The sequence below is a fragment of the Heterocephalus glaber genome, unplaced genomic scaffold (assembly GCF_053883595.1).
Source record: "Heterocephalus glaber isolate CG9 unplaced genomic scaffold, H.glaber_assembly_v1.0 deba00000122, whole genome shotgun sequence".
Classification (NCBI taxonomy): Eukaryota; Metazoa; Chordata; class Mammalia; order Rodentia; family Bathyergidae; genus Heterocephalus; species Heterocephalus glaber.
Window position 1 is genome coordinate 56,906,932 of NW_028258138.1, and position 27,696 is coordinate 56,934,627.

General features: G+C 35.8%; 1 protein-coding gene across 10 annotated transcripts in view; it reads left to right on the forward strand.

Annotated features, from left to right (window-relative positions):
* The window catches only part of Bbx (BBX high mobility group box domain containing), a 262,549-nt gene that overhangs the window by 179,637 nt on the left and 55,216 nt on the right, over window positions 1–27,696 (forward strand). For all 10 annotated transcript variants that reach the window (XM_004835767.4, XM_004835766.4, XM_004835769.4 and 7 more), the window contains 4 exons: window positions 2,942–3,137; window positions 8,398–8,465; window positions 18,605–18,685; window positions 20,837–20,911. In XM_004835767.4, the coding sequence (XP_004835824.1) occupies window positions 2,942–3,137; window positions 8,398–8,465; window positions 18,605–18,685; window positions 20,837–20,911 (420 nt within the window). The remainder of the gene's footprint in view (window positions 1–2,941; window positions 3,138–8,397; window positions 8,466–18,604; window positions 18,686–20,836; window positions 20,912–27,696) is intronic.

Below are 27,696 nucleotides of genomic sequence, written 5' to 3' on the forward strand. Positions count from 1 at the left end.
TCAGTGTGTACTTGATTGAGGGCCCATAGGTGTAGTTTAGTGGCAGAGTACATGTGTAGTGTTTGAGGTGGTGGACTCGATCTCCAGCACACACATGCATCCACATACACACACTTGATTGAATAAACATTTGCTTTATATTAAAGTTTTATACTTTATTTTGAGTTTATATTGAGTTAAAGATATGCAGGATTGATACTATGACAATAGTTTCAGAGTATCGGCCCACATAGTAAGTTCCCAGTTACCATTTTCTGTAAATCCCTCCATATTCCGGCCTTTTTCTTGCCCTGAGTTACTGCACTCATAGATACCTTTCCCTTTTACAGACCATTGCAAAACCTGAATCAGGGCAAGGCCAAAAAGACCATATGTTAAAAAAAAAAAGTGTTGTTGTTTGTGGATTGCAGCAAATTTGAAGGCAGGGACTCTAATTTATGCTCTTTTTTGTTCCCAGTGCCTAGTAAGTACCTATTAGCTAGTCAGTGCACATAGAATATTTTCAGTGAGGTGGGTAGAATATGTACAAAAGAAAGACACATGACTGTGGTGTGGTGATTGTCACTGCCTTATGTTGTCTTCAGTATGAGCTCCCTATCATCAGTTAGTGTAAGCTGCTCTTTATTAGTATCATCAGCTGTGCTCTGAAAATAGTTGCTCCTGGGCTGGAGATGTAGCTCACTGGTATAATGCTTGCCTACATTCACAAAGTTCAAACTCCCAATCTCCAAGAAAAATAAATTATGCTGAAAATAAGTCATTTATAAGGATGACAGTCTTATCATTTCCATTACTCTTACTGATTTTCACTGAAACAAATTACTAAATGATTCTTAGTAAGATGTGACATCTTACTGGGAAAGAGCTTATCTGGCAAAAGAACATGGGGAGGAGGAATGGGGACATCTCAGAAATGAGAAATTTGAGTGCTAGTGACACTGTCCAGCATCTTTCTCAACTGTAACTTTCTTCTTTAAAAATTTAAATTGCCAAAAAGGATAATTTTATTTCTGAGAAATGTGTTAATAAATTTGTTTGAAAGTCTTCTGTCACTTTATAAAATAGTGACCTTTGTCCAAGTGACTGTTCATTTGACAAATCCAGCCCGTATGCCTTTTACTGGGACACAATAATGATGCATGTGTCTGCTACTTCCATTTTCACCTCACGCTACCATTTGTCACTTTCCACTTACAGACAGCAGGCAAGGCTATTTGTCTGCCTCGGCTTAATATGTAGATCTCCCCTGAATGTGAATGTGCTGTGGTAGTGTATCTCTTATGTCACATTTGATGCCCTCAAATACATTCTGGTATGTAATGATAAATTCTAGTTAGGTTCTGGCCTTGTGTCCCATTTTAATTATTTTAGTAAGAAAAGTGAGATTGCATCTTGGATTTTTTTTGTATGTTTACCTTCTGTGCATCAGTGTTAACATATCCTACAAGTACAAAGAAAAATCATTCAGAAAATTTAACTTGGAGATGATTTTGTCTACACTATTATTGTCTGTTAACATTGTGTGATTACCTATATCACAGTTTTTATATACATAACTTAAAATGAAGTAATTATTTAGATTACATATTTTCTTACACCAAGATGGATAGAAACTTTTTTCTATTGAGTTAAATTAAAAGCTGTTTGGAACTTATACTAAATTAATGTCACCTACCCAATGACCATTTTAATAGACAAGCTTGTAAGATTGAAAGAAATGAATACATTTAATAAATTATTCAATAGTTATAGTTGAAGAACATGCAGAATACAGTTTTTCCAGATAACATAATTTGGCAACATGTAATGAACATGAATAATTAATGTATTTCATTTAATGTTACTCTCATGATAAGAGAAAGAGGTAACAGGGTTGGGAGAAAGAGTGATAGGAGAAAGCCACAGAAGAATGAAGAGGAAAGAAAGATGTCAGCAGAGGTTGAAACCTCCAGGGCTTAAAGTTTGTGATGAGTTAATTGCAGTTATTACACATCGAAGGTCTCAGAGCTTGCTCATATATCCAATCATGTGTGCTCATTACAAAACATTGGCAGGTGCAGTTACACTTTCTAGATGGAGAAATTGAGACTGAGAAAGGGTAGACAACATAATGTCCATAGCTCACTAAAACAGAGGTGCATTTTGAACCCAGGTTGTTAAAGTCTGTTTCCAGTGCCCTTTCCTCTACATGGCCCTGTGTCTTGAGTAACTGAAAAGCTATATGTCATTTGGCCTAACTGTTCGCATTTCCTACTGTTGATCTCAGTTCCTTTATCCCATAATTGAGTATTTTGCTCTGTTAAGTTTGCCTGCATTTGTCTTACTTGTACATCAAAGCATAGATTTAATCTTTTTTTTTTTTTTTACTATTTTTAGCCAATTAATTACCGAGTAGAGTCTGGTACCAGTGCTGTAACCCACACTCTGTAATATGTACCTGAAGCTCACTTTGAAACAGGCGCTATGCTATGCACACTGTTGACAATAACCCAGCCATTGGTGATACTGTTCTGTTTTTGCAGTCTAAGGTTGAAGCCCAGAGAGATGTTCTCTTCCTGGGGTTTCTGTGGCCTAGTGTGGAAGTGCCAGGGTTTGAACCTGGCCTTTCATGTCTATAGAGCCCTCGGTTTTTACCATTACAACTCCATCTCCCCACCAGTATCAGACAGTTTTTTGGACACTGCAAAAGAAATAGATGATTAAAAGGTGCAAAGTATGTATCTTTTGTACACACATTGCAGAGATGAACTTTGTGGTTAATAACTCCATGTCCTGTCTCAATAATCCTGTGGTGATACTGTCATTTGTCTATAAGGAAAGCCACAAAAGTCATTGAAAGTATTTTTCTCACTCATTATCTAAATGGGGGATTAGGATGAATGCTATTACATTTTTCAGTCTGTATATTAATTAAAATCTGCTATCTGTCTTTTATTTATAGTATAAAGATGCATTTATGAAAGCAAATCCTGGCTACAAATGGTGTCCTACCACGAACAAGCCTATGAAATCACCAACACCCACTGTCAATCCACGAAAGAAGTTTTGGGCCTTCCCATCCGACTCTTCAAGAGACTTGCCAAGCCCCAGGAAAGCAAAGAGTGAAGAAATGCCTCAGCTCAACTTTGGCATGGCTGGTGAGTTTAGACACTATTTCTACCTGTTCTTTCAGTACAGAGCAATACATTTAGTCTGTGTCTTTAATAAATAATACAGAGTTGGGGAGAAAATTTATAACTAATATGAAGCAATTGCAAATATGTAGCATATTTTAAAGCACTGGAGGATGATATACAGAAGATTTATATATAATTAGAGAAAGGAGATATAGACCAAGTTATAAATACATGATTTTCTGACAACGATAGTATGGAAAAGAAGGGAGCAGTATGAAAACTGTCAGGAGCATAAGGAATTTTGTGATGTTAACAAAATAGCTTATACACACTGTTAAGCTGTCCCAGTCAGCGCCTTAGTTTTGGATGTTTGAACAGCCACATAGATCATCTAAGTATCTTTTGAGTAAAGAAATATGAACAACTCCATCATACATCTGAGATGGATCTGGAAGTGTCTTACAGAGCATTCCCATCCTGTCCCCTCTTCCCATCCACATTGCTGTATGGCCCAAACTAATTTAAAATTCTAGATGGTCCCATTTAATGTGGAACCTTTAATATGCTTTGGGTGGTATGAAATGTTAAAGCATTTATTACCATCAAATAAAATATTTATATTCACCCTACAAAGGAGTCTTATCTTCTCCAGCTTTTGCAGTACAGTGATCAGAAGAGGAGTTTTTTGGCTGGGTGTGATGGCACATGTCTGTAATACCAGATATTGGAAGGCTGAGGCAAGAGGATTGCAAGTTCATGGCTGTCCTAGGCAACTTAGCAGGACCCTGTCTCAAAATAGGAAAATGAAAATGAGCTGAGAATGTAGCTTGGTATTCCAAAAACAGGACTCTTCCAGAATGAAATTGGGAAACTGGGCAAGGTAGAATCAGTGAAGTTGGTATTAAATCATATTCCTTCATATTATGGGCAATTTTTCTTTAAAATCAGCATGCTAAATCATTTGCAAAAATCGGGAAAGGAGGTTGACCAATACTGTGATAACATATTTTTTCAAATAGATGGTAGACCTAACAAAATTTCAAAGTTCAGTGTATGATTTATAGTATAAAAAACATGTCAGTGTTTTATATAAATGGTTAAAAATGAAGGTTAATGTAGTGGTGGCATTCTGGGGATACAGAGTGTTCAAGTGATTCTTCTGTGGGTGTATGTAGTATAATTCCAGGTTAGCTCCCAAAGAATCAACACATAGAGATCTGCTCTTGTTTTAGCAGTCACTTTAGACAATTTTGACCTCAACCCACTTTTACTAGATAGGCTTAGTGAGCTCTCTGAACTTCCAAGATTTCTTCATTTGGAGAATTTTGTTAAACATTTTGTTATCACCACCAAAAAGTGGTATACAGGGCCAAGGATTTAGCTCAGTGGTTCCGGCACCTGCCTTGTAAGCGGAAGGACCCAAGTTTGATCCCCGGTACCAAACAAACAAACAAACAAAAAGTGGTATACAGATGACCAACTTTTAAATTGAATTCCTTTTTGATCATCATTTAGTATCTGTTGCTTTGTTTCTTTCAATTCTAAGTCTAGGTTAGTATATGTAGGGTATTTTTGCATAGAATTGTTTGCACACCACATAATCATAGGTAAACTACAGAAGGCTATAAAAAAAGTCTTTTTTTGTAATGTTGCTCCTGACACTTTATTAATCTGCATTTTATCTATAAAATGAAAGTAGAACCTAGACTTCAACCAAGATGTTTATAGGTCAGCTTTTGAAAACAGTAAAGAAGAAAAACACCTTACTGGAACTTAAGTCATTATGTAATATTCCATGTCATATGTCAGAAATACATAATCAGACCTCTTGTTCAGCTTGTGTATAGTGGAGTTAATACTGATCTGGTATTTCTAGTTATATCCTTTTTCAACAAAGTGAAAGTGAATTACATTGCCTTTAGTTAAAACTTGCTGCTTAGCTGTCTTAAATCTAGGGATACCAGAGGTATTGTAAAGGTCTGTTTAAGTTTTGCTCAACATGAGATCTTGTTTTGTTTTGTTTTGTTTTGCTTGCTCTATGGTCTTTGTCAAGTAACATTTTGCAGTTCAGAATAACCCCACAGTTGTCAAATGTATGATTTCCAAGAAAAGAAAGCTGTGTAGATTTTAACATAGTAGAAATTCAGTAAAGGGAAAGTATGCTGTTTATATGAATATATTAGTGTGTGTGTATGTGTGTATACCATATATATGTGTGTATGTATATGCACACTTTTGTAGCCACATTGTATATAACTTAAATTATCATATAATCATATTTCTGTTTTACTTTGTAATTTGAATTAATACACTTACATCTTTAGAAAGCTGTCATCCATTGCCTTTGGTTTCTAGGTTAATAACTACAATAGCTACAAATCACTGACAGAGTACAAAGCTAAACTTTTAGTTTCTGCTAAATTCATTTCCCCATCCTTATTTTTATTTTTAAATATGTTCAAGTATGTCTTTTAGAAATCATGATAGTTTGACAGTTCTTAAGCTTTTTTTTTTAATTCTTTTATTGGTACATTTTAGGTATAAAACACATTTACATTTCTCATTGGAAACTTGTACCTTTACATGATGCATCTTGGTTCTTATTTTTTTCCCATTCCTAGCCCTCCCTTCACCCCCTCCACTCTTCCCTATTTACAAAGACTTTGTTTCCATTTTTTCCATTTCTCATAATTTTTCCTTTCCCTTCTTTCCTTTCCCCTGCCCCTCCCACTTCCCCTACCCCTTTGGACCTTTTCTTCCTATTTCACATTATCAATTATTATTCTAATCATTGGTACATTTTAGGTATACAGTATAATGTCATCATCATTGGAAATTTTCACCTTTACATCTCTCTTGGTTCTGATTTTTCCCCCATCCCCTGCCCTCCCTTCAACCCCTCCATCCCTGCCTATTGACAAAGACTTTGTTTCCATTTTCTCATATTAATTCCATTCCCTTCTTTATTTTCTTCTCACTTTCCCTTCCCCTTTGCCCCTTTTCTTCCTAGTTCACATTATCTATTATACCTTTTAGTCCTTATTTACACTTTCAGTTTCTCACACTAGAGAAACTATTCGGTATTTATACATGTGTGTCCTATTTATTTCACTTAAGAGTATCGCCTCAGTGGGCATCCATTTAGCTATAAATGTCTAATTTCTCATTTTTTATGGCTGAGTAGTACTCCATGTAATTAAAAAAAACACATTTTCTTTATCCATTCTCCAGTTGATGGGCATTTGGGCTGTTTCCAAGTTTTAGCTATTACAAACTGTGCTGGTATGAACATGGTTGCACATACATCACTGTGATATGATTCTTTTAATTCTTTGGGGAAGATACCCAGCAGGGGAATAGCTGGATCAAATGGTACTTCCAATCCTAGTTCTTTGAGGTATCTCCATACTGATTTCCACAGTGGTTGCACCAGTCGACACTCCTACCAGCAGTGGAGCAGGGTTCCTCTTTCCCCACAGCCCTGTCATCATTTATTATTGGTTGATTTCATTATAGCAGCCATTCTTTCTGGAGTGAGGTAGAATCTCAGCGTTGTTTTCATTCGCATCTCTCGAATGACCAGTGATGTTGAACAATTTTTCATGTATTTATTTGCTATTTCTACTTCTTTGTCTGAGAAATGTCTCATTTTTAGACGCCCATGTTTGGATTGGGTCTTTAAATTTGGGAGGTCTGATCTTTTTAAGTTCTTTATAGATTTGAGATAGTAGACCTTTGTCTGAGGAACAGCAAGTGAAGATTTTTTTCCCACATTGTGGGTTGTCTCTTCACACTACTGGTGGTTTCTCTTGCTGTGCAGAAGCTTTTTAATAAGAAGAGATCCCACTTGTTGATTGATTGTGCTCGTTCATGGGCAACTGAGGTTTTGTTAGTTCTTAAGCTTAATGCTTAATTAAAATTGGAATCATAGGACCCAAGAGTGTTGTTTTATTGAATTGGCCAGTGATTGCTTATATGGTCTGTGTGTCTTCCTAATTCATTGTCTTCCAACATTGAAGTACTTGTACAGCTAATCATTTGATGACGTATCTTTGTCTTTAGTGACCTTATAACCTCCATCCATCCATCCATCCATTTCTTTAGGTTTACCTTCTACCTCAGAAGTTTTTAAAAGTTTTTAAAAATGTGTATAAAAATATGATCAAATTTGCTTCATGAGTTCTTAAGACAAGTTATACACAGAGATGTACTTAAGGTCAAACCTTTAATTTAAACACAGGAAAAAAACATAACTGAATGTCCTCAGACAACATTACATCTGACTGATCCTTATTTTCAATTGTAAAGAGACGCCTTAAATTAAATACACATTTATTGAGAACCTGTGGGCACTAGGACAGACACTGATTTAGGCATTTTCACATATATTCTTCCATTGCAATAATGAATTTTTATTTATTTAAACAACCTTAAAGAATTTAAGTTTTCTATTAGCACTTTCTTTGTTTAGATAGAAATATAACCTGCCTCATTGATCTACCACTTTGCTGTTTTTATCTTTCTATTGATTATTAAAAGAATGAGAACAAAGAACTTAGGTAACATGAAAAAATTAATTTTAAATCTTGAAGTTATTTTGAACAAGAGTCTGACTGCTTCTAAGATTTAAAATGTCTGAAATGCATCAGTTCATTTAAATTTATTTTGAAAAATTTAAAGAGATATTACTGAAAAAAGCCTAATAGATTTCAGAGGCCAATTTGGAAAATTTCTCTCGTTTTCTGTTAACCTGGTTCTTTTTATTAGTCCGGATTTCACATAACAGAAATAACAATTTGAGAATAGCAGTCTCATACTTCTTGGAAAAAGAACACATATATTATTTTGCTTAAAAGCAATCCCATCTAAATTGCATGTGCAGAAAGAAACCCCAGGTTCAGAGATATCATTCATGTTGCAAACAGCTGTGGTATTGAAGAAAGTGCTCTGTAGGAAAGATGGGACAACAGTGGTATTGAAAAGGTTCACAAAAGTATGAGCACTAAGTACATATATGCCAATTTATGTTACATACGTAAAGAGTTTTTAAAGTTTTCCATTAAAAGTTATATGTGGTTGGGCCGGGAATTTAGCTCAGTGGTTCAGACGCCTGCCTCCAAGCGTAAGGTCCCGAGTTTGATCCCCGGTACCCAAAAAAAAAAAAAAAGTTATATGTGGTTCTATTGGAATTCTGTCTTTATGAATTTTTTTTTGGCTCTTTGTGGATTATTCATACTTCATGCTTGTCAGTTGGTGATTCGTGTATTTTTGATTTATTTAGATCCTACTCAAATGGGAGGCCTGAGCATGCTGCTGTTAGCTGGAGAACATGCTCTTGGCACACCAGAGGTAAGTCAATCTCTCACTCCTCCACCTCCTCAAGCTGAGCTTCAGATCTTGGATATTTGTGTTCTGTTCCCAGTTTTATTTCTGCAGTTGCAGTGCTTACAGCTCATGAACAAACTTTACTTATAATTGTTTCCATTGTGGTCTTTTGTGTTGAGGGTAACAGAAGTTGTGTAAATAAGCCCAAGAGGACACAAACACAAATCCAATGCAGATTTTGAGGTTTCTGAACTTAGGAGTAGGGAATGCAATGTACACATAATTAACATTTGCAGTGACCATGTCATGGGTATGTAGATTGTGTCTTCTAATTCATTCATTTTATTCAAAACATTTCCTGCTTTTTTGATAGTCCCATTTAGACTTTCTAGGGGGAAGATAATTGTAAGAACATGAAACTATTGGTCTCTGGTATCTGAATAATTCTAAACTATTGTGAAAATCTGGAGACATGGCATTGCAAGATTATTTTATTCTTTAAAATATAAAAGGAAAGAGACTTGGGCCCTGAAGATCTTGGTTTCATAATCTGATTATTAGAATATTACTAAACATTTTTAGGTGTGACTTTGGTGGGCAGCTAACCATACATAGCTTGTTTGCATTTGTAGAATCTTCTATTTTCTAGACCCACTTAACAGAGGACAGTCATATTAACCATATTAACGGTCAAATTATTTTACCATACTCAGGTCTTTGATATGGAATTTTCATTCCTCAACCAGAATAGCTGTTTAGATAAAAATAGCAGCTCAATTTTATTGCAGATTATGTATTTACGTTTTTTTTTTTTTTGGAAAAATTGTGAGTGTACTATACAGATTACAGTTAAAGCCTATTCTGATGTACAGGCTATTTATATCATGTGAGGCTTTTATTATTTATAGTTTATATCTGGGATCCACGGGTGCTGACTATACATTCAATTTAATGTAACTTGATTCTATTCAATTCAGTATAGTAAAAATGTATAAATTTATTAACTTGTAGTTATTTATCTTATACTAATCTTTAACCAAAAAAAAAAATACATGTCACTTTGTTCCTTTGCATTCTCATTATTTAGTATGTTTGTATTTCCTAACACAACAGCATTGTGAGGCATCATTTCACTTTCCAATGCATGTTGTTGTGTATTAACAACTAGATTAACTCACTTGAGTTTAAAGTATCCTAAGCAGGTTCCAAAGGTAAATGGGTGGAGTAATAACACACACTTGGCCTTTCAACATAGTGTAACTCACGTGATTCCCAAGAATGCATTATACTGTAAAGTTGGCACCATCACTCCTGACAGACTAGATTGTAATGGTGTTTCATACCCAACATCTTTCAGTTCTCTTTTTAACTTTCCAGTCTAATTATATAACAAACCAGCATCTATAGAACTTCTGGATGTCAGGCAAAGAAAAGCAGAGTGCTTTTTTTTCTTCCTTTTTTCTTTTGCTTAAAGTTTTGCCTGTTGGGCTCTTTTCAGTGGGAAGTTCTCCTACTTCCTTTAATGACATAGTTTTGATATAAGCAGTTTAAACAGTGAGCAACAGAAAGTGATCCTGGCTAAACAGAAGGGAAGGATGGTTCCAGGGAAATGGAAAATAAGAGAAGTTAGATGGAGGAATCATAACTGCTGATAAAGTTTTGAGGGTATCAGTATCTGTTCAGTTGAATGACTGAAGCCAAACTCTCCAATGTATGGAAAGTGCCATTGACTTTGAGTTTTTGATTTTTAGAATGCCTGGCTCTTGTGTTTGAACAGATAAAATATTAAAGTTTTGATCAAGCCCCTTTTTGCTTTGCATTCTATCCTGTGAAATGGAGCTAATAATAATACTTGTTTTCATATAACACCCAAGACAACTATAAAGACTAATTAAATAAAACCTTTAAGGCATTTTTAACTCTCCTGAATTCTTGTAGGTGTAGTATTATTACCATAAGTTATTCTAAGCATCTCATACTTAACTTTGAAGCATACATTATATTAGGTATTGCTTCCACAGTCTGTAATATGCCTCCCTGGAAGCATGTGTGCATGCACACACATACACACACACACACACACATGCACACTTGCACATGCACACACACAGCTCTTTGTCCACGGAAACCTTGTAAGAATTAACAGTTATAATTCTTTTGTATCACCGGGTGCTTAAGTAGGAGACAACCTTTTAATATCTGGGAGATGGGAATATAGGAAATACAGCTTCAGCAATTCAGCAGAATAGCTGAATTAGCATCAAAATGAGCAAAGAAGGTGTTAGCCAATGATGGCACACCTCCTTTGTGGACCTCTGGAACAAGGTTACATTACATAGGAATTGAACATGTAAAGTATTTTATCAAATGCCTTCTACATGTAAGTCATATCAGGGAACAAATCTGCCGCAAGTTCTCCACTTCATGCAGCAGACATTGTTTTGAGGTTCAAGTTTTTAAGAGATAGAAAATTCTTCACATGAACTTGTAGCTTCAAGGAGAATTACATTGATTTTTCATTTGTTGGCCACTATGCCTAGTTAAAAGTAAAAAAAGTTCTTATGTCCAAATTTCTATGTGATTGAAGTTGGAGAATAATGTATTTTGTTTCATAAGTTTGTAATATTTTTCACCTTGTTCAGGAAGACCTTCATGATTTCTTGAGCTAAATTAGATTCCTCCTCTCCTCGATCCTTTATAACTATCAATATTAATACATTATAGCACTTGATTATATTTAGTTTTATATTTTATGAACTCCATAATAAAAGTCTCTAAAATGTCTTTCTCACTGTGCTGTGTATAAGCCCTAATGCTAGAAAACTATAAGCAACTTGGGATCAAAGACAAGATTTAAATTGTGCAGGGTTCCCCACTTACCTGCAGAGTAGTTATTACAATTAAACTTCATTGAGCACTGCTTCTACTCAGAGTTCTGTTTTTAAGTGCATTACATAAGAGTAACTTACTCTTCTTAACAATGAGGTATGAGTTAAATCTTTGCTACCCTATAAGTAAATATTAAATTATCAAGTAAGGAAACAGATAGAGAAAGGTTAAGTAAACTACCCATGATGGTGCAGCTACAAAGTGGTGGAACTGGGATTTGAGCCCAGTCTTGATGTAGTGTCCAGGGGCCTTTGTGATTCAGTCCCGCTCCCCCATCAATTCTGGTCATCACTGTGATGTCATGTGCTGGCTGCACCCTGCTGAAGCTATAAACAGGCAGAGAAGGCACATTTCCTGAGTGCTTTCAGGGCTAGGCACCGTGCTCAGTGCTTTACACTGGTTATCTCATTCTGCTTCCCAAGGACCCTGTGATGTCTAAATGGCTTATTGTGTTCTCATCCTTGTTCTCCAGGATCATAGAGCAGGCAAGTCCTAATGATAGGATTTAAATCCACATGTTTTTCACTAAATGATGAGTTAAAAAAATCTGGTGAAATAGTTATGATAATTACTTTGCAGGCCATTGATTGTATTGATATTTGTTGAATGAATGATTACATACACATTTATAGTTTTAAATTTAAAACAAATACTGATGTAAGTAAGTGAACTCTATAATGTCTTTTATTATAATTTTTGCCTTTTTATTATACTTTACCTTTAGTTTACCTTCTTTATTATAATTTCTAACATGAGTGAAATGAGAAGTTTCCTGCCCATTGGTACGGGTTAGTTTGATGTATGCCTATCTTAGGCCACTACATGTGACAGCTCTAGAATACTTAAATCCATTGTTTCTCAACCTCCCTACTTCTAACTTGTGGCCCTATCCCCATCAAAACTTTTCTTGATCACAAATTTGTGACTTTTAAACACACTTTGTGAAAAAATACACTGAATTCTACATTGAAAAAGAAATGGATACTCTGAGCTCTTTTCTTCTAGGCATTTAGAAACTTCTCCCTTTTATGTCACTGTTCATTGCCCCTTTTAGCTGAAACTGCCTATCCAGCCACAGGGCCCAGCCTCTTCCTTCTCTGTGCAGTGGAGTTTAATGGCCAGAGCACTGCATACTTTTACCCAGCCTGATTAACAATTATAAATCCTTCATGAGTTCCCAGGCTGTACTGACGAGCTTGTTCCTTGATCTCTCAGAGATGATGGGAATGGGCACTGTGGAAAGTGAGCAGCAAGAGTGCTAGGATAAGAGAAAGTGGGCAGAGAGGGTGAAAGAGGCATCCTGCCAAGAGGAGTTATTGTTGCTGATTTCCAGCTTGAATGTTTATATATTCTTTGTTGTTTCTTTGCTCATGGTGTCCTGTGGAGACACCAAGAAGGCAGAGTAGCATTGCTTGCTACTTAACAGATGAAGAACTGAGGCAGAAAGATGGTGTCAGTTGTCTGCATGCATTTGCAGAACTGGCTTGGAATCTGTCTGGACTCCCTTACGATTGCTTTCCCATATGATTATCATGGTAGGAAAACTTTACCCTTGGAGTGAAATCAATACTCTGGTAGGCTTGATGCTCTAGTAAAACTGAGATCTATTCTTTTAGCCAGATGGCTTGATACATTGTTATGGTTTGTATGTAGATATTGCCACAAGCCTCCTGTGCACTTAAGTGGGGCTTTTTAAAGCTGGATGGATCTAGGGTTTTGTGATACTGGGATTAGAGGTGTGTGGTACTAAAGTAGTCCATTGATTGGAATTAGCAAATTCTGGGTATGGCTGAATGGATTTACTGAAAACAGAAGCCCCACCTGGGTGTGGGTGATACCACACAAAAGACTTATATTCTGGAAGGGATAAAGAGGAGAGATGGAAGGCAGACTTCTATTGCTGCTGCCTTCTACCTGCTTTGTCATGAACTGTTTCTCTGTGATGCCCCTCTGCCATGCTACCCTGACCAGAGCCAGCTGACTGGATTGAAAACCTCTACAAACTGTGAACCAAAATAACCTTTCCTGCTTTAACTTGTGGGCATTGGGTAGTTTGTCTGTGCAACAAGAAAAGCAACTAAGATACATATGCTAATTTAAAAAACACTCAACTCTGAATGCAGTTCCATTTGCTCCCCACAGTAGCCCAGGAGCCTTCCCAGATGTAGTGTACTGCAGTGTCAGATACCCAGGCATAGTGCTTGGATCTCAGGTTCTCCTGTAACTCTCAGATGATATCCCTTACCCCTAAACTGTCATCTTCTCCTGAAAGACACTTCCTGCCCTAGACCAAGCCTTCTTCCCTCTCTCGGATCCCCTCTTTCAGCTGTAATTTACTGAAGAGACAATGGCTTTGTCTGACCCTTACCCCTCTGTTCTAACATCCTTGCAGACAATTACTAGGGCTAGCAAGTACTATCTCTGGTTTAATTGGGGCCTGACTTCTCTGCTGCTTTATTTCCTCAACCTTCTAATTGGTCTCCTATCTCCAGTCACTCCCCAGCCAAGGTCATCCTGCACACCTCTGGAATAATTATCTAACTATACATAATCTCTCCTCATGCTGTTCCTCTGACTAGAAATCTTGGCTGGCTCCCATTTCCTCCAGCCTAATTTTCAGACTTCTTAACATAGAAGCCCAATTTCTGTCAGTCTAACTCCTCTCCCACAACACTGTCATTGTATACTTATTCTTTACCCACACTGGGAAAGTCAGTTTCTCAAAAACACAGGCTACATTTCACCTCCATATTTTACCACCTCTTACTACTACATCATTTTCACACTTCTTATGAGAGAAATTCTGGCTTTCCTCCTAGGGATTTCTCAGATATTGTCTTCTTCCACCCACAAAACAACAGTCATTTCTCTGTTCTCCTGTAGACCTTGTAATACTCCACTGTTAAGCATTTACATAATGTAGCTGTCACCTGCCCTTGAATTGTAAGGAGCCTAAGAGTCTGGCACATTCCCTGTGTTATCATTTAATTCTCCAGCATATACTGGATACAAGTGGAATTTAAGCTTCTTAAAAGTAGCAGTCTTTGTGGCTGCTACATAGTGTTTGTCTATTGAGTGAGAAGTAACAAATGTGTTTGAATTAGCAAGAGAATAAATATATGCACGCCTCTTTTGTTGACAGTGTGTGGCTGTGAGTCTTGAGCCTTACAAGTAGAAATAGGCTCTTGATAATCCGTAGCTTCCCATGTCACTTAGGGTACATTACTGGCTTGATCTTGTTTTATATCAGGAGGCTGGGATCAATTTTCTATGTCTATAATTTTCACAATCTGAATTTGCTCCTGTGGAAAAAAATTACTTCTTCATAATTCTTAATTATACTAATCATTTCCCTTCCTTGGTTATTGAAAATTATAGCTAAATCAAAGGAAATACTGAGTTTCAAGGAAGTTGAATGTGTGATTAGCAAAAATTCTTTTAGCTATTTTTGTTCTTGAGCATATAGCAACACCTAGTGGTGTTATGGATTATTTCACAGACTATTTCTAGAAATAACTTCCTGGGTTTTTCCCCCATCTTTATTTAACCACTGCTTATTTAATATCTTTTCTTCCTCAGTTAAGGAACAAATATTGTTGACTTGTTAATTTTTTTACTTTTAGTAAATAAGCTGGTTCTAACATAGAAGTGGATGTTGTAACATAGAAATGGAAATGAGGAGTTGATGTTTATTAGTAAAAGCATGTCCCACCTTATGAAAATAAGTACTTTGGTGTACTTTGAACACAGCGAGGTGACACAGCACAGCACAGTACTTTAGACATTTCACAGTCTAGGACTCTGACTGATGGGAGTACTGAAATAGAAGCCTTTTGTAGAAAAAAAATTCTCATTTCATATAGACAGAATTCCATATTTCTTATCAAACATATGTATTATTGTATCCACAAATATACACAACTTTATTGAGTGGCTTATTTATTAAGCACTCAAGAATGAACTATTTTAAATTTGCTATGTCATTGAACGATTTTTACATTTTCAGATTTTTAGACAGAAGCAATCTAACCTGTTTCACACTCACTTCTGCCTTCATAAAGATATATATCATAATTATTCTTGACAGCTTAGAATCATAGCTATAAGTAATTACAGTATTGAATGGTTGCCTTTAGGAGAAATTTGGGGGGCTCTTTGCCCTACCTTAATTTGTTTAGATAAACTACTATGCTTTATGAAATATTTGTGTATGTTCTTTATACTTTTTGTATCTTCTTCCTCTGTCTAGTCCTGCTACTAAGATTGTTTGTTCCCTTCACGAATTTTTTTTTTTTTGAGGCAGGGTCTTGCCACATAGTTCAGACTAGCCCAGGCTGCCCTCAAACTATGGCAACACTCCTGCCTCAGCCTCCCCAGTGCTGAGATTCCAGGCATGCACTACCACTCCCAGCTATGCAACCTTCTTCCTTATTATTGTCCCTACTTTGGGGCCATCTTTTGGCCTCTCCTGATTTACTACTTCTATTCTGCTCTGAACTAGAGAATCAGTTAACCAAGTCAGGTGACTGTGTAGCTTAGTAGATCCCTGTCCTCCTGGCTCTAATGTTGTGCTGTTACCATTATACTACACTGAAGGTACATGCTGAATCTATGCTGCTCTAAAGTAAGTGCAGCCATATTTTGAGGGAGGACACAGACCATTAGAGCCAAAAGCTTTAGTGATTCCGTTCATGCTACTTAACCATTGGACAGCCTTTCTTGTACTTTATGGCCAGGTCACTGAGCCTCTTTGTCAATACACACACACACACACACACACACACACACACACACACACACACACTCACGGAATCAAGTCAGTCAACAGATATTCCTCATATATCTATTCTCTCAGGTTCATAGTGAGCACAGACACATGCACAGACTTCTTTCATGGGCAGGATTACAGATGCCTTGATAATTACTTAAACCTGAATCTTTCATTCAAATTTCATGACTTGATACATTATTGTGGCCAAATAATCTATAAATGACTCTTAAAGTTGCATTTTCTTCTTCCTGTTAATAGGGACTCTTAGCCACGGGGCAGTTTACTTCATCATAAATGGTAGTTATTTCTCACACTTCATGAGATCTGAAATAAGAATATAGTCATGCATTGGATAATGATCTAATAAAATTACAATCATCAACAGACTGCTTATGTACTGTGGTCCCATAAGATTCTCTTGCCTAGTGACTTTGTAACCATTCTAGTCCTGTGTATGCTCTGTGATATCTGCATAATGATGAAATCACGTAGCAGTGTACTTCTTAGAACATGTCCCTGTTGTAAAGCAATGCAGAACTATGTATGTTATAGAGCACTTATGCAGTGCATTTACTTTAAATAATATTTCATTCCAAATATCTTGCATAAATTTTTTACATATACAACCTATTTTACTAAACTTTTATAAAGACATTTTATAATTTTCACTCAGTTCCAAGCTGGATTATAAGTCAAATTTTGATTATTCAGCAAAATTTCTAGGGCCAAAAACATATAGAATTTCTTTTAAGCCAGGAAAGTGCTGTTTTTGTATTATCCCTAAATTACAAAGATTTTTTTCCAATAAAGGAATTTCCAAACCTTTATGCCTCTAATTTCAGGATTTGTTTACATTCTTTTGTGTGTCCATGGTGGGGCATTTGATACAACACACCAAATAGTCAAGTGACAATAAAGAAGTCAAGCTTTGCAGCCAGACCTCAGCAAATTAAAGATTCTGTACCTTCTCTAAGGTGCTTGTCACTGCAAAACGCTGGTCATTACTCTTTAAAAATCCAGAGGTGACAATTGAAATTTTAAATGCTTGCTTCTGTTCAGTGGCCTGTGACACTGCTAGAAAAACGCATCCCCAGTGTCTAATGAAAGTTCACTGAGAACTGTTTTCAGGAGCATAACTGGCAACTCTTTTCATAGAATTCAGCCATCTAATACAATTGCATGTAGTATTAAAATTAAAAGTTTTGAAAATGAGCATTTAGAATTGTACTACAATATCTTATTTTCATCAAAACATTATCTACATATACAACTGAGGATATATACAGAATATTAACAGTGCTTATATTTGGTAGGTAACATCATAGGGGTATTTCTTCTCTTTTTCAAGTGCTTAATGGTAAATTTCGATATTTTTAGTCAGAAACAAGTTATTAAAATGTATTTTTTAACAAAATTAAAAACAACTCTTTCCTCATAGACAGCCTAACTTCATCATTCAGTAAAGTGAGGAGAGAACATATTGATTTGGGATTTAGAAAACGTGTTGTCCACTTTCATTAGTTCATTTAGCAAATACTTACTAAATATCTACATTATACCCAGAGAGTGTTGGAAATAATGCATTAAACAAAACGCCTGGAAAGGGGATGTACAATAAACAAACATTTATGTCTATGGCGATAAATGTTAAAGAATAGGGGGCCTATTGAATATTCGGGAGGGTGTCACCTAGCTCTCTGGTCCTAAGTTCCTTCATCTGTAAAATGAGAGGATCTTAGATCAGAGAGATAATTAAATCTTTGCCTCTCTAATATTTTGTGACTCCTGTGATTTTTTTTTTTTTACATTACAGTTAACAAAGTGATTATGTCACCCAAATGCAGAAATAGGCCAGTGCTAGTGTGGAGATAAAAGAGGAAGTGTATATCCTGAGAAGAACACTTGATTAGAGTGCTGTTTCAATTACTGTTGTCAGTAATGAAGATATAATCAAGATAGGAGGCTAAATGTTTACCTAATAGTAAACAAAATTTATAAATAGTAAATAATAGAAAATACATAATACAAGAGAGATTTCTTTTAAATAAATACCAACCATCCTGAGATTGGGACTTGTGTTATAAGTACATGAAAACTCTGGAAAACGGGAATTTGACTTTAGTTCATTTTCCCAGAAGAGTCTTGTCAGATCTTACCTGTGTTTTCATATAGCCACGTTGATAGGAAATATTGAGGAAACACAGGACAGAAAATAAGTGGGTATTTGTTGGATGTGATGGCAGAAAGCCAAACAATAAAACGACATCTTCGTAGACATTTCTTTAAGGGAGTTCCTGTCCATCTCCTTTTTCTTACATTATTTACCAGTTGAATGGTCACTTGTATAAAACTTGGGACAGTAACTTTTTGTTACAGTATTGCCTCAACCTAGAGGCAATAAAACCATTCTTTGTTAAGATGAAAGTGTTACAGTGGCATTTGTCTTCTGTTACCTTCCAGAAACTATTCCTGTGATGCCTCATGCCACCTTTCTTTGTTTCAGATACCCTCTGGAACTTGTAGGCCTGATGTTTCCGAATCCCCTGAATTGCGTCAGAAGTCACCATTGTTTCAGTTTGCCGAGGTAGTGTATTGCAGTTTATACCTAATAATGAAGAAATTGTAAAGCAAGCTTAAATTTGGGCTGATGACAGAGCAATGAAGAACTTGACTTACTTAGCTCAGTTAACCATAAATTAGAAAATAGGATCAGATCTTAGAAAAAATTATTTGGAATTCCAAAGTTCTTAATTCTTAATTAAGGAATAACTGTGTTCATAATACCTTGTTGTTAAATTATACTAAATATTTCTACACTTAAACCTGATCACTTTTATTTGTAGATAGTAAGGTTAAAAATACAAATGAATTATTATTAGAACTCGTTTATTACATGTTAATTTGATAAACAGGAAGAGAGAATCAGCACATGGCTTTTGCCTATTCATTTCTTTTTATGAAAGATACATTTTCCTCCTCTTTTACTTGAAACTATAGCATGAGATAGCGGTAGTGAAAAGTCTCTTGGCATGGGACAGACCTGTTCACCTAAGTATGCCTCTGAAAACTGGTTCAGAGAGATAATGTAGTTCAGCACATTATCCTTGATACCAAGTCTAGAAGTTGAGACTCTTCCCAAAATATTTTCACTTATCCTGGAACTTGATATGAGCTCTCATGACTTTTTTTTAAAAGCTTAAACCACTTGGTCTTCCCTTGCTCATTTGAATTGTCTTTCATTAGACATTCTCTCCCACTTTTTGCCTTCTTGGCATTTGCTGATCCTATCAGTTTTGTAAGGGGGACCATGTTTTTAGTTTTGAATTTTTTTTTGATACTGGCACAGTAGGCCAGTTCTTTGAGACTATTTACAGTATTCCTAAATGTCTTGGTGTTCACACCAGAATATTACAATATGTACTGGCTCACAGTATTCATAATCTACCTTTTTCTGCCTCTGTGTGAGATCTGCCACAAAGTACAGTTTCTTTTTACATCGGTTGTTTTATTTTTTCTTTTATGGAGGATTAGTGGGAATGAAAAGTAATATCTGAAGTAAGACCTACCGAGTTTACACTTCCCAATACTTCAGGAAAATCCCCATGGGTTCATACATATAGTCTTTCATACTTGTACATGATGTTCACTAGAAATTACAATGTGTGTGGTCAAGTAGAGTTCTACAGTTCCCTTTGTGTGTGTGTGTGGTACTGGGAAATGAACCCAGGGCCTTTGCACTGAGATATATCCCCACCATATTCCCCTTTTTAAATTTTTTATTTTGAGACAAAGTCTTCCTAAGTCACAAAGTTGCCAGGCTAGGCTCAAAATTGTGATCCTCCACCCAGAGTGCTAGAATTATAGGCATGCTACCTTATCCCCAGCTTTAATTTTACTCTTGAATATCTTCAAAGCACTTGGTCAGATTGGATCTATTTATGATGATTTGTTTGTATCTAGTTTGCTATTCTAAGAAAGATTATCTGTCTGATTCAAAAGAACCATAGAATTAAAATTTTCCTGATGGCTTCACCAGTGAATAAATAAATAATTCAGTATTTCTACTAATTCTTTGTCATCTGTCATCCCTAAACATCGCTTTAATATCATATCACTACCTGGTTCATAATTTTTCTAAAAGTCACTTTTAAGTGACTTTTGTGGTTTTAGGGTTAGGATTAAGGTCCATTTGTTGCCTAGTAGGCTTATTTTTTTTCTCACCATAATTTTATAAAATGAGAGTTATCATCATCAGTTTACATTTGAGAAAAATAAGTCTCAGAAAATTTGGCTGAGCTGCCCAAGGTTATGTAGCTAGTGAACAACAGAGCTAAGATACAGCTTCAGATATTAGAACCCACATCCATGTGCTTCCCCTGCATGGTCTCACAGCTGCCTCCAGGCAGAGAACAGCTTGGAGGGAGTGAGGCAGGGAGGAGAGTGAATGACTGACTTCCTTCCAGCCTCCAGCTTGTCTCCTTAACTGCTGTTGATACATACCTGATCCCCTTACAAGTGTCATGGCGAATGAGCCAGACTCTTTTTATTCTTTCCAACCATCTGTTTTAGACAGGGCCTTTGTCTTCTTTTATCATTTATACTTCCTTGTAAAAGGGATCTAGGGTGATGACTCATGTCTTAATCTTTATCAGTTTCTACAGTAGAAACATGGCAGAATCTAGTAGCCTGATAAGGAAAATGTCCTTGAACATTAAAAATTATTGTTTCCTTTCAGATATCTTCAAGTGCATCCCACCCTGATGCTTCTACAAAACAGTGTCAAGCGTCAGCCTTGTTTCAGTTTGCAGAGGTAACCACACCCCCTTAATGTTTATTGGGCTCAGAAAATTTGAGCTCAGGAAATACTGAAATAGAGTTCTAAATGACCTGCAGTGAATTTAAGGCATGACTCTTGCCATTACTGACTTCATACACAGAATATCCATGGCTTTGGTGTAATTGTAGTCAAATCAGCTCTAGATTTTATACCCATTTTATAAGCATTCATTAAGGTTTCATTCAGAATAAGCACTTAGCAGTAATTTATTTATTTCATTTTACCTTATTTTTAATTTAAAAGCTTGGAAAAACTACTGTTAACATGAACACTAGAGGATTCCAATTTATTAAATGTTTCCAGTACTGAAATTAGATACTCTAATTCATGAATAACTCTCAAAGCAACTGCAGTGGTGAATAAGATCTGTTAAATCATCGGCACCTACCTTTGGATGTGATGTAGCTGCAGCCAGTATTTTTATTAGTTTCTAATCCCAGGCTTAGATCTGGTTATCTTTGCCAGGATCTCGGATCTCTTTGGTTTGCCAGCCAGAAAGCACGCACACACACTACAGAGTATATTTTTGGTTGGTTGCTGAGGAGGCAAATATGATATGCTTGATTTTTGCCATGAAAGCCCTGGCTTCAACCACATGCTCATTCCGAATGAGCACTGTATAACAAATAACAAAATGCATACAGTTCATGAAAATGCCACCTGCTTTAGGTCTTTCTCCTTTTTCCTTTTTATTAATTCCAACGAAAATATACATATCAAAAACTAAGCAGCATTTTATAGACTTGAGAGAAAATGACAAGCAGGACTACTCTGTTTAATATTGATGTATTGAATCACTTTAATTCATTTGAATAAAGAGTGCTGCATAAATGTAATATAAAATGATATCCTTTTGGCAGGAGAAAACCTATCATCTTACTTTGAAAATGAGAAAAAATTACTTTTGGCCCTTGCATCAGAAATATAAAAAATAAAATAAAAATCATAATTCTGCTTCCTTTTGGGACTCTTGTGTCAGCCACTGACTTTGCACCATCAGTTGACCTGCTTATGAGTTAGGTATCTCTGCCACGGTATTTACCTTAGCTGCTGAGGGCTATTGTATAAAACTGGTAAGAAAAATACATAATGTTATCATTTTGCAAAGAATAAGTTGCTTGATGAATCTGAATAAATTAAGATTTTATCATAATCTTCCATTCTGATAAACAGGCTGATATTTTTACTGTCTGGGTAAACAGTTTTACCTATCAACTTTTGTTTTTCTACAGTTGTTGACACCAATTTATTTAATGCTAGTAAGTTTTTCAAGAATTAAAAAAGAATTTTGGTGTGCTAATTATTTATTTTTAATGTTAATGTCTGAGCCAGACCCATCCAACTTTGCAGAAACATTTCCTTTGAAACAGAATTTATTTGCCATATATTGTTTGATTTAATTCTTCACGGTGTAGCATGAATATTAGAAAGGTGTAATGGCTCATCTTTGACACACCTGGTATTTGCCTATGTATTAACTACTAAGAGTATCCAATCTAATGTAAAATGTCAGTGTGGAACATCTCTGCTGGAGTTGGTACATGTCTAACAGCATGATTAAGTGTTACTTAAGAGATACCATCATCAGATTCACTAGGATGCCTGGGAGCCCTGGGGCTGTTCTGAGGGACCGGTTTGATGATGTAGTAGCTGCTATCTGTAGAATGAGATTTTTTTGCCCCTCTTAAACAAAGTGATTTGTCCTTAATGCTCAGTAGACTCCTTAAAGGAGATTTGGTCCTTGTCTCTTAATTTTACTAAGCTTTTTGTTTTCCAAAGGGAGAAAAGAGCTTCTTACTTGAGAGAGACTCATACATGGAGGCGTCTCCAGATGCTCCACATGTCCCACTATTCAGCAACACTAGGGACTTTTGGGTTTTGACATGAAGTGTAGGATTTAGGGAACCTTAACATTGTTAATATGAAAATTTAACAGGAGTTATTTCAATGGATTGTAACATAGGCACACATGATGAAATACTAAAAGTGATAATGTAAAAAAATTAATTTTATTATGCCCTGGAATTCAGTGCAATCCCCTCCCTCCAACTCTCAGGATATTGCTTTTCATAGGTATACTTTGCATAATTTCTAAGCAAATTAAATTAGGAAATTATTATTTAACTGTGAATTTTATGTGTCTTATAATTGAGAAGTTTATAGTTCTCTAGGGATATATATATTCTAGTCATTTTTCTCATATGACAAACAGAATCCTAAGTCTCAATATCAATATCTAACATCTTATTATCAGACCATATTGTCAGCCTAATACTGGGCTAATACATAAGGCTAAACAAGAGCTAACTAGATGAACAAATAAAACTACTAAAGTCTGCAAACACATATATATTGCAATAGAAATAGGATAGGCTAAAATTACTGAGATGATATCCCTAAAGCTCTTATAATTATTTTATAAAACATCATCACCTTTGAGAAAACAAAGACTCATGAATTTTGTTCTAATTAGTCCATAGCAAAGATTCTCAAACTTTAAAACACATCAGTCACCTAGAAAGTTTGTTCAAACACAGATTTCTGGGCCCTACTCCTAGAATTTGATTTATTAAGCCTGAAACTGGGCCTCAGAATTCATATTTACAATAAGTTTTCTCTTAGGGAACCACAGTTTAAGACCAGTGCTTTAGAGCCAGCATGGTGGTGCACTCCTGTAACCCCCGCACTTGAAAGACTGAGGCAAGAGGATCTCCTTGAGTTCAAGGTCAGCCTGGGCTACACAGTGAGCTCAAGGCCAGCCTGAATTACATAGCAAGACCCTGTCTCAAAAAACAGAACAAAGAAAAACAAAAAAATTAATGATCTTATAGTGATTTTTAACCTCCAAATTATTAAATTATTGTTGTTGTTACTTTCTTATATCTCTGTGGCCTCAAGGGGAAAGGGTAGAATAGAGGAAGAAGTGGGTATATACTTGAAAATTACCCAGTGGACTGCTGTATATCCCTAACCCTTTTATGAGGGGAATCCTGGTCCTGTTATCACCTATTTAGAGAGAAGTGAGTATTCTTATAATTTAGGAAACGGTTTACTTTTTAAAACATGTTTAGTTTGTAATATCATTTTTAAGATCAGGCTTGCAAAATTCTTAGAAACCATTCCTGCTAACTTTATTTATAAACTCTAGTAAGAAACTTAGTTATATCTTCCCTTAGAAATAGGTCATTTATAGTGTAATACATTTATCCAAGAAACACACTTTTTAAAAAACAATAAGGCCTGAGCATTTCCTTAAGTTGAAACTTTTTTTTTTCTTTCACGTCAAGTCCTGGGTCTGTCTTTGCAAGCTGAGAAGGGTATCTTTTTCTTCTAACGAAATCTTATCATCTTAAAGTCCATTGAAGTTAATCTGTATGGAACCATGAAACTCAATAAAGCACATTTTGTTGATGGGTTCCTTATGAATGTTTACATTAAAGAAAAGAAAGTAATATATCTGCTTTATAGGATCTGAGAGGAAGTATAATGCAGTGACTGCCTCCTGCCTCATTTCAGCCTGTCTGCCATTTCTTATTGACAATCATATTTCATCCAAATATAACTTGGACCTCCAGTTTGCTACACTCTTATATTCCAGGCTCTGATTCACTCAGTTAGTCAGAATGAGTTTCCTATCTGCATCTTTTGTTGTTTACAAATAGAGTGAGGCATCAGTCACTTCTTAGATCTAGTTTACTGAAAACTGATAAACAAATATAATTCCAGAAGGAAGCTATTGTTTCCCATTACTTATCAGGTCTAAAAGTCATGACCAATCCATACATTCCTTTCTCTGATGTGCTACTGACTCTTAAATCTAGAGTATATCTTTGTGTTGAACAATTACATCTTTTCTTTAAAGACACAGTTAATCTAGAAGATTTAGACAAATAGAATTGGACATTAAAACTTTCCTTAGGAGATATTTACCTTGGTGATGTAAGTACAACCATAATCTTACAAAAAAAATTTTAAGGTTTTGTCACAATTGGATATGAGCAGTAAGTCCAAATTTAAAGCATTCAGTTTTGTGACGGAATGCTCAGTATGTTATGGAATATTACACTCAATCAAAACACCATATACTTACATGGCAATGAATCAGTGAACATATTATGTATTTCATTGGAGTCATTAATACTTCTTTAAAAGTAAGATCAGTCATCTTCATATTGTTCATTTGTTCTTTCATTATTTTATTAATTCAACAATTGTGGGTCATTTTCATCCAGGCTACAATGTTTATAATACCCCTCATAATTGCAAAAGACTTCCACCATTACCTAAGTTGATTCTGATTTATACCACCTGTTTCCTTGCTGTGTTTATCTCCCTTACGCAGCCTTAGTTTGCACTTCACACCCAGGGTGACAATTTTTCTTAGCACTTTTGCTGTGACTAGTGTACTGTTTGACCCAACCTTTTCCTAACCTGTATGGATGAATACTGTTTATATGAACATTACATAATTCCCAAAATAGAGACTGTAGTGAAGTTAACAGATTGCTAAGTACCATCCAGTTTGAAGAAAATAACACATAGTCATGAACAAACATTTAAGGGAACACTATAGAAAGAATGGCCAGCAAAAGAGAGTGACAAAGAATGACGTGAGAAGTAGGGCCCTGCAGTAATAGAACCACAGGGAAGAGTTTCCCAAAAGAAAGATTAGCAATGTCAGGTGCTAGAGAGAAATCCAGATGAGGATTGAGCCATCAGAATTAACATAGGTCCAATTTTCCACCATGACCCCACCCTAAAAAAAACCCTAAGAAGTCAAAAGACATTTTTAGGAAACATATCTCACCACTAAGTCATTCCATGAAAATGTTATTGTTAGAACATTCTGGAAACGTTGGGCTGCTAAAATATGTTGAACCTTCCCACACTTGCCTCTCTGGAAATCAGGCTTCCAGCAGTCTTGAGCATTGAAAATCCTGCACTGCCTACACCTATAAATAGGTAAAAATCCTCCTAGAGGCAGTGAAGAAAATTGTTCTTACTGAACATAGGGGTTCCTTCTGAAAGCCTAGAAACCATCTCAAGCCCCCACAAGGCAGCTGTGCATTAACCTAGAGGTGGATAATGCATCTGTGTCTTCAGTAGTTCTTCATTGAGCCTCTTGGATGCCATGCACTGCATTAGGCACAAGATAATAGGGTAGTGAATAAACACAGAATTAAGGAACACAAACCTGCATATCAAAAGCGACAGCAGAGGGAGCTAGTGGAAGAACTAGAAAAACAGCAAGGAGTGTGTACTGCAGTTTCATCCAGTTGCTGTCCTTAAGTAATTACTGATTATACAACAAACTTTGTAGTCTACAAATCACTAAATTTAATAAATATTGTCCTCAGATATTTCAGTTTTTAATTCTGTTTAATTTCAGTGTTTTGAGAATTATATTAAAAGGGTTTGTGTTTATTAGTGTTAATATGTCATTAGTACTAATAATTGTACTGTATATTGAAAGCATAATATGACCTTAGCACTGTGCTACTCACTAACATGAAATCTAATCTTCACAATGTAATATGGGGCAGATATTGTTTGTATTTTATAGGTAAAGTAAATGAGACTCAAAGTCTTGATTGTTTGTGTAAGTCCACATAGCAGAAAGTAGTGAAGTCATGTCTGTCTGGCCAGAAGGCCATTTCTCTTCTAATATACAGTACAACCTCAATTTGGGGTACTGGCATTTATGTTCAGTATTTCATTCTTAAGTCACTGAGTCAGTGATATTAATGTGTTTGTTTTCTCTTATTCTAGTGATAAGGTGAGTAATTGAATTCAACTTGTCTAGGAAAAGTAGAAGTGGCATTTATCAGTGAAAATTCGGCTAGAGGAAAATATTCCAAACTTCACAAAGATTGAGCTCCATAAGTTATCATCTAAGGAAAAAGTAATGATTGGAATGAATGTGAAGGGATTCTGTTAAAACTGATAGCACCATGGACGAAAAAGTTTTCATAGTTTTCTTAGCATAGACCCTTTAAGATGGCCTCTGTAGCTTATTAAATATATGCTTCTATAAAGGCCTCTTATTCAGCAGGTATTCTGCAGAGAATTCCTTCTAGCAGAGAACACCCAGTTTCTCTTGTGGCTGACAACTCCATAAAATCCCTGTGGGACCTGAGAGGGTCACCTGTAAAGAAATAGTCACCAGTCAAGCACAAAGACCATAAAAAACTGAGAAAATAGCCACTCTAATGATGACAGAACCTTCTCTATGGCTCTTAAATATCTTTAAAAGCATATGTCCTGCTGGGTGTGGAGGTGTTCACCTACAGTCTCAGCACTTCATAGTCTGAAGTTGGAAGATTGCCACATAGCAAAACCCTGTCTCAAATAAACAAAACAAAACAAAACAGTATATGTCCTTCTCACCTGTTACTGAGGCTAGAAATTGAAAATGAGTCTTTCACTTACAAATGAGAAAAAGCAGTGCTATTCATTTTATCAGTGTCCAGTGTTTATCCATATTTGCAGAAGAGTATGCAGTATATACCTATGTATGATATACTGCAATGTAGCATAGGTCCTTAATTGTACAGCTTACATTTGTTGTCTTAATTGTCAATCTTTGAGTATACTTTAAGGCATAGTCTCAAAGCCAGGGTCAGTGTTTTATACGTAACCTCTTAGTTTCCCTAGCTCCTGTCATATTGTGTAGCACACACATATTGGATTCTCAGAAAAATTAAATCTGTACTGACTTGTTATCCTTCCAGAGATCTCATGCAAAATGGCTCTAAATC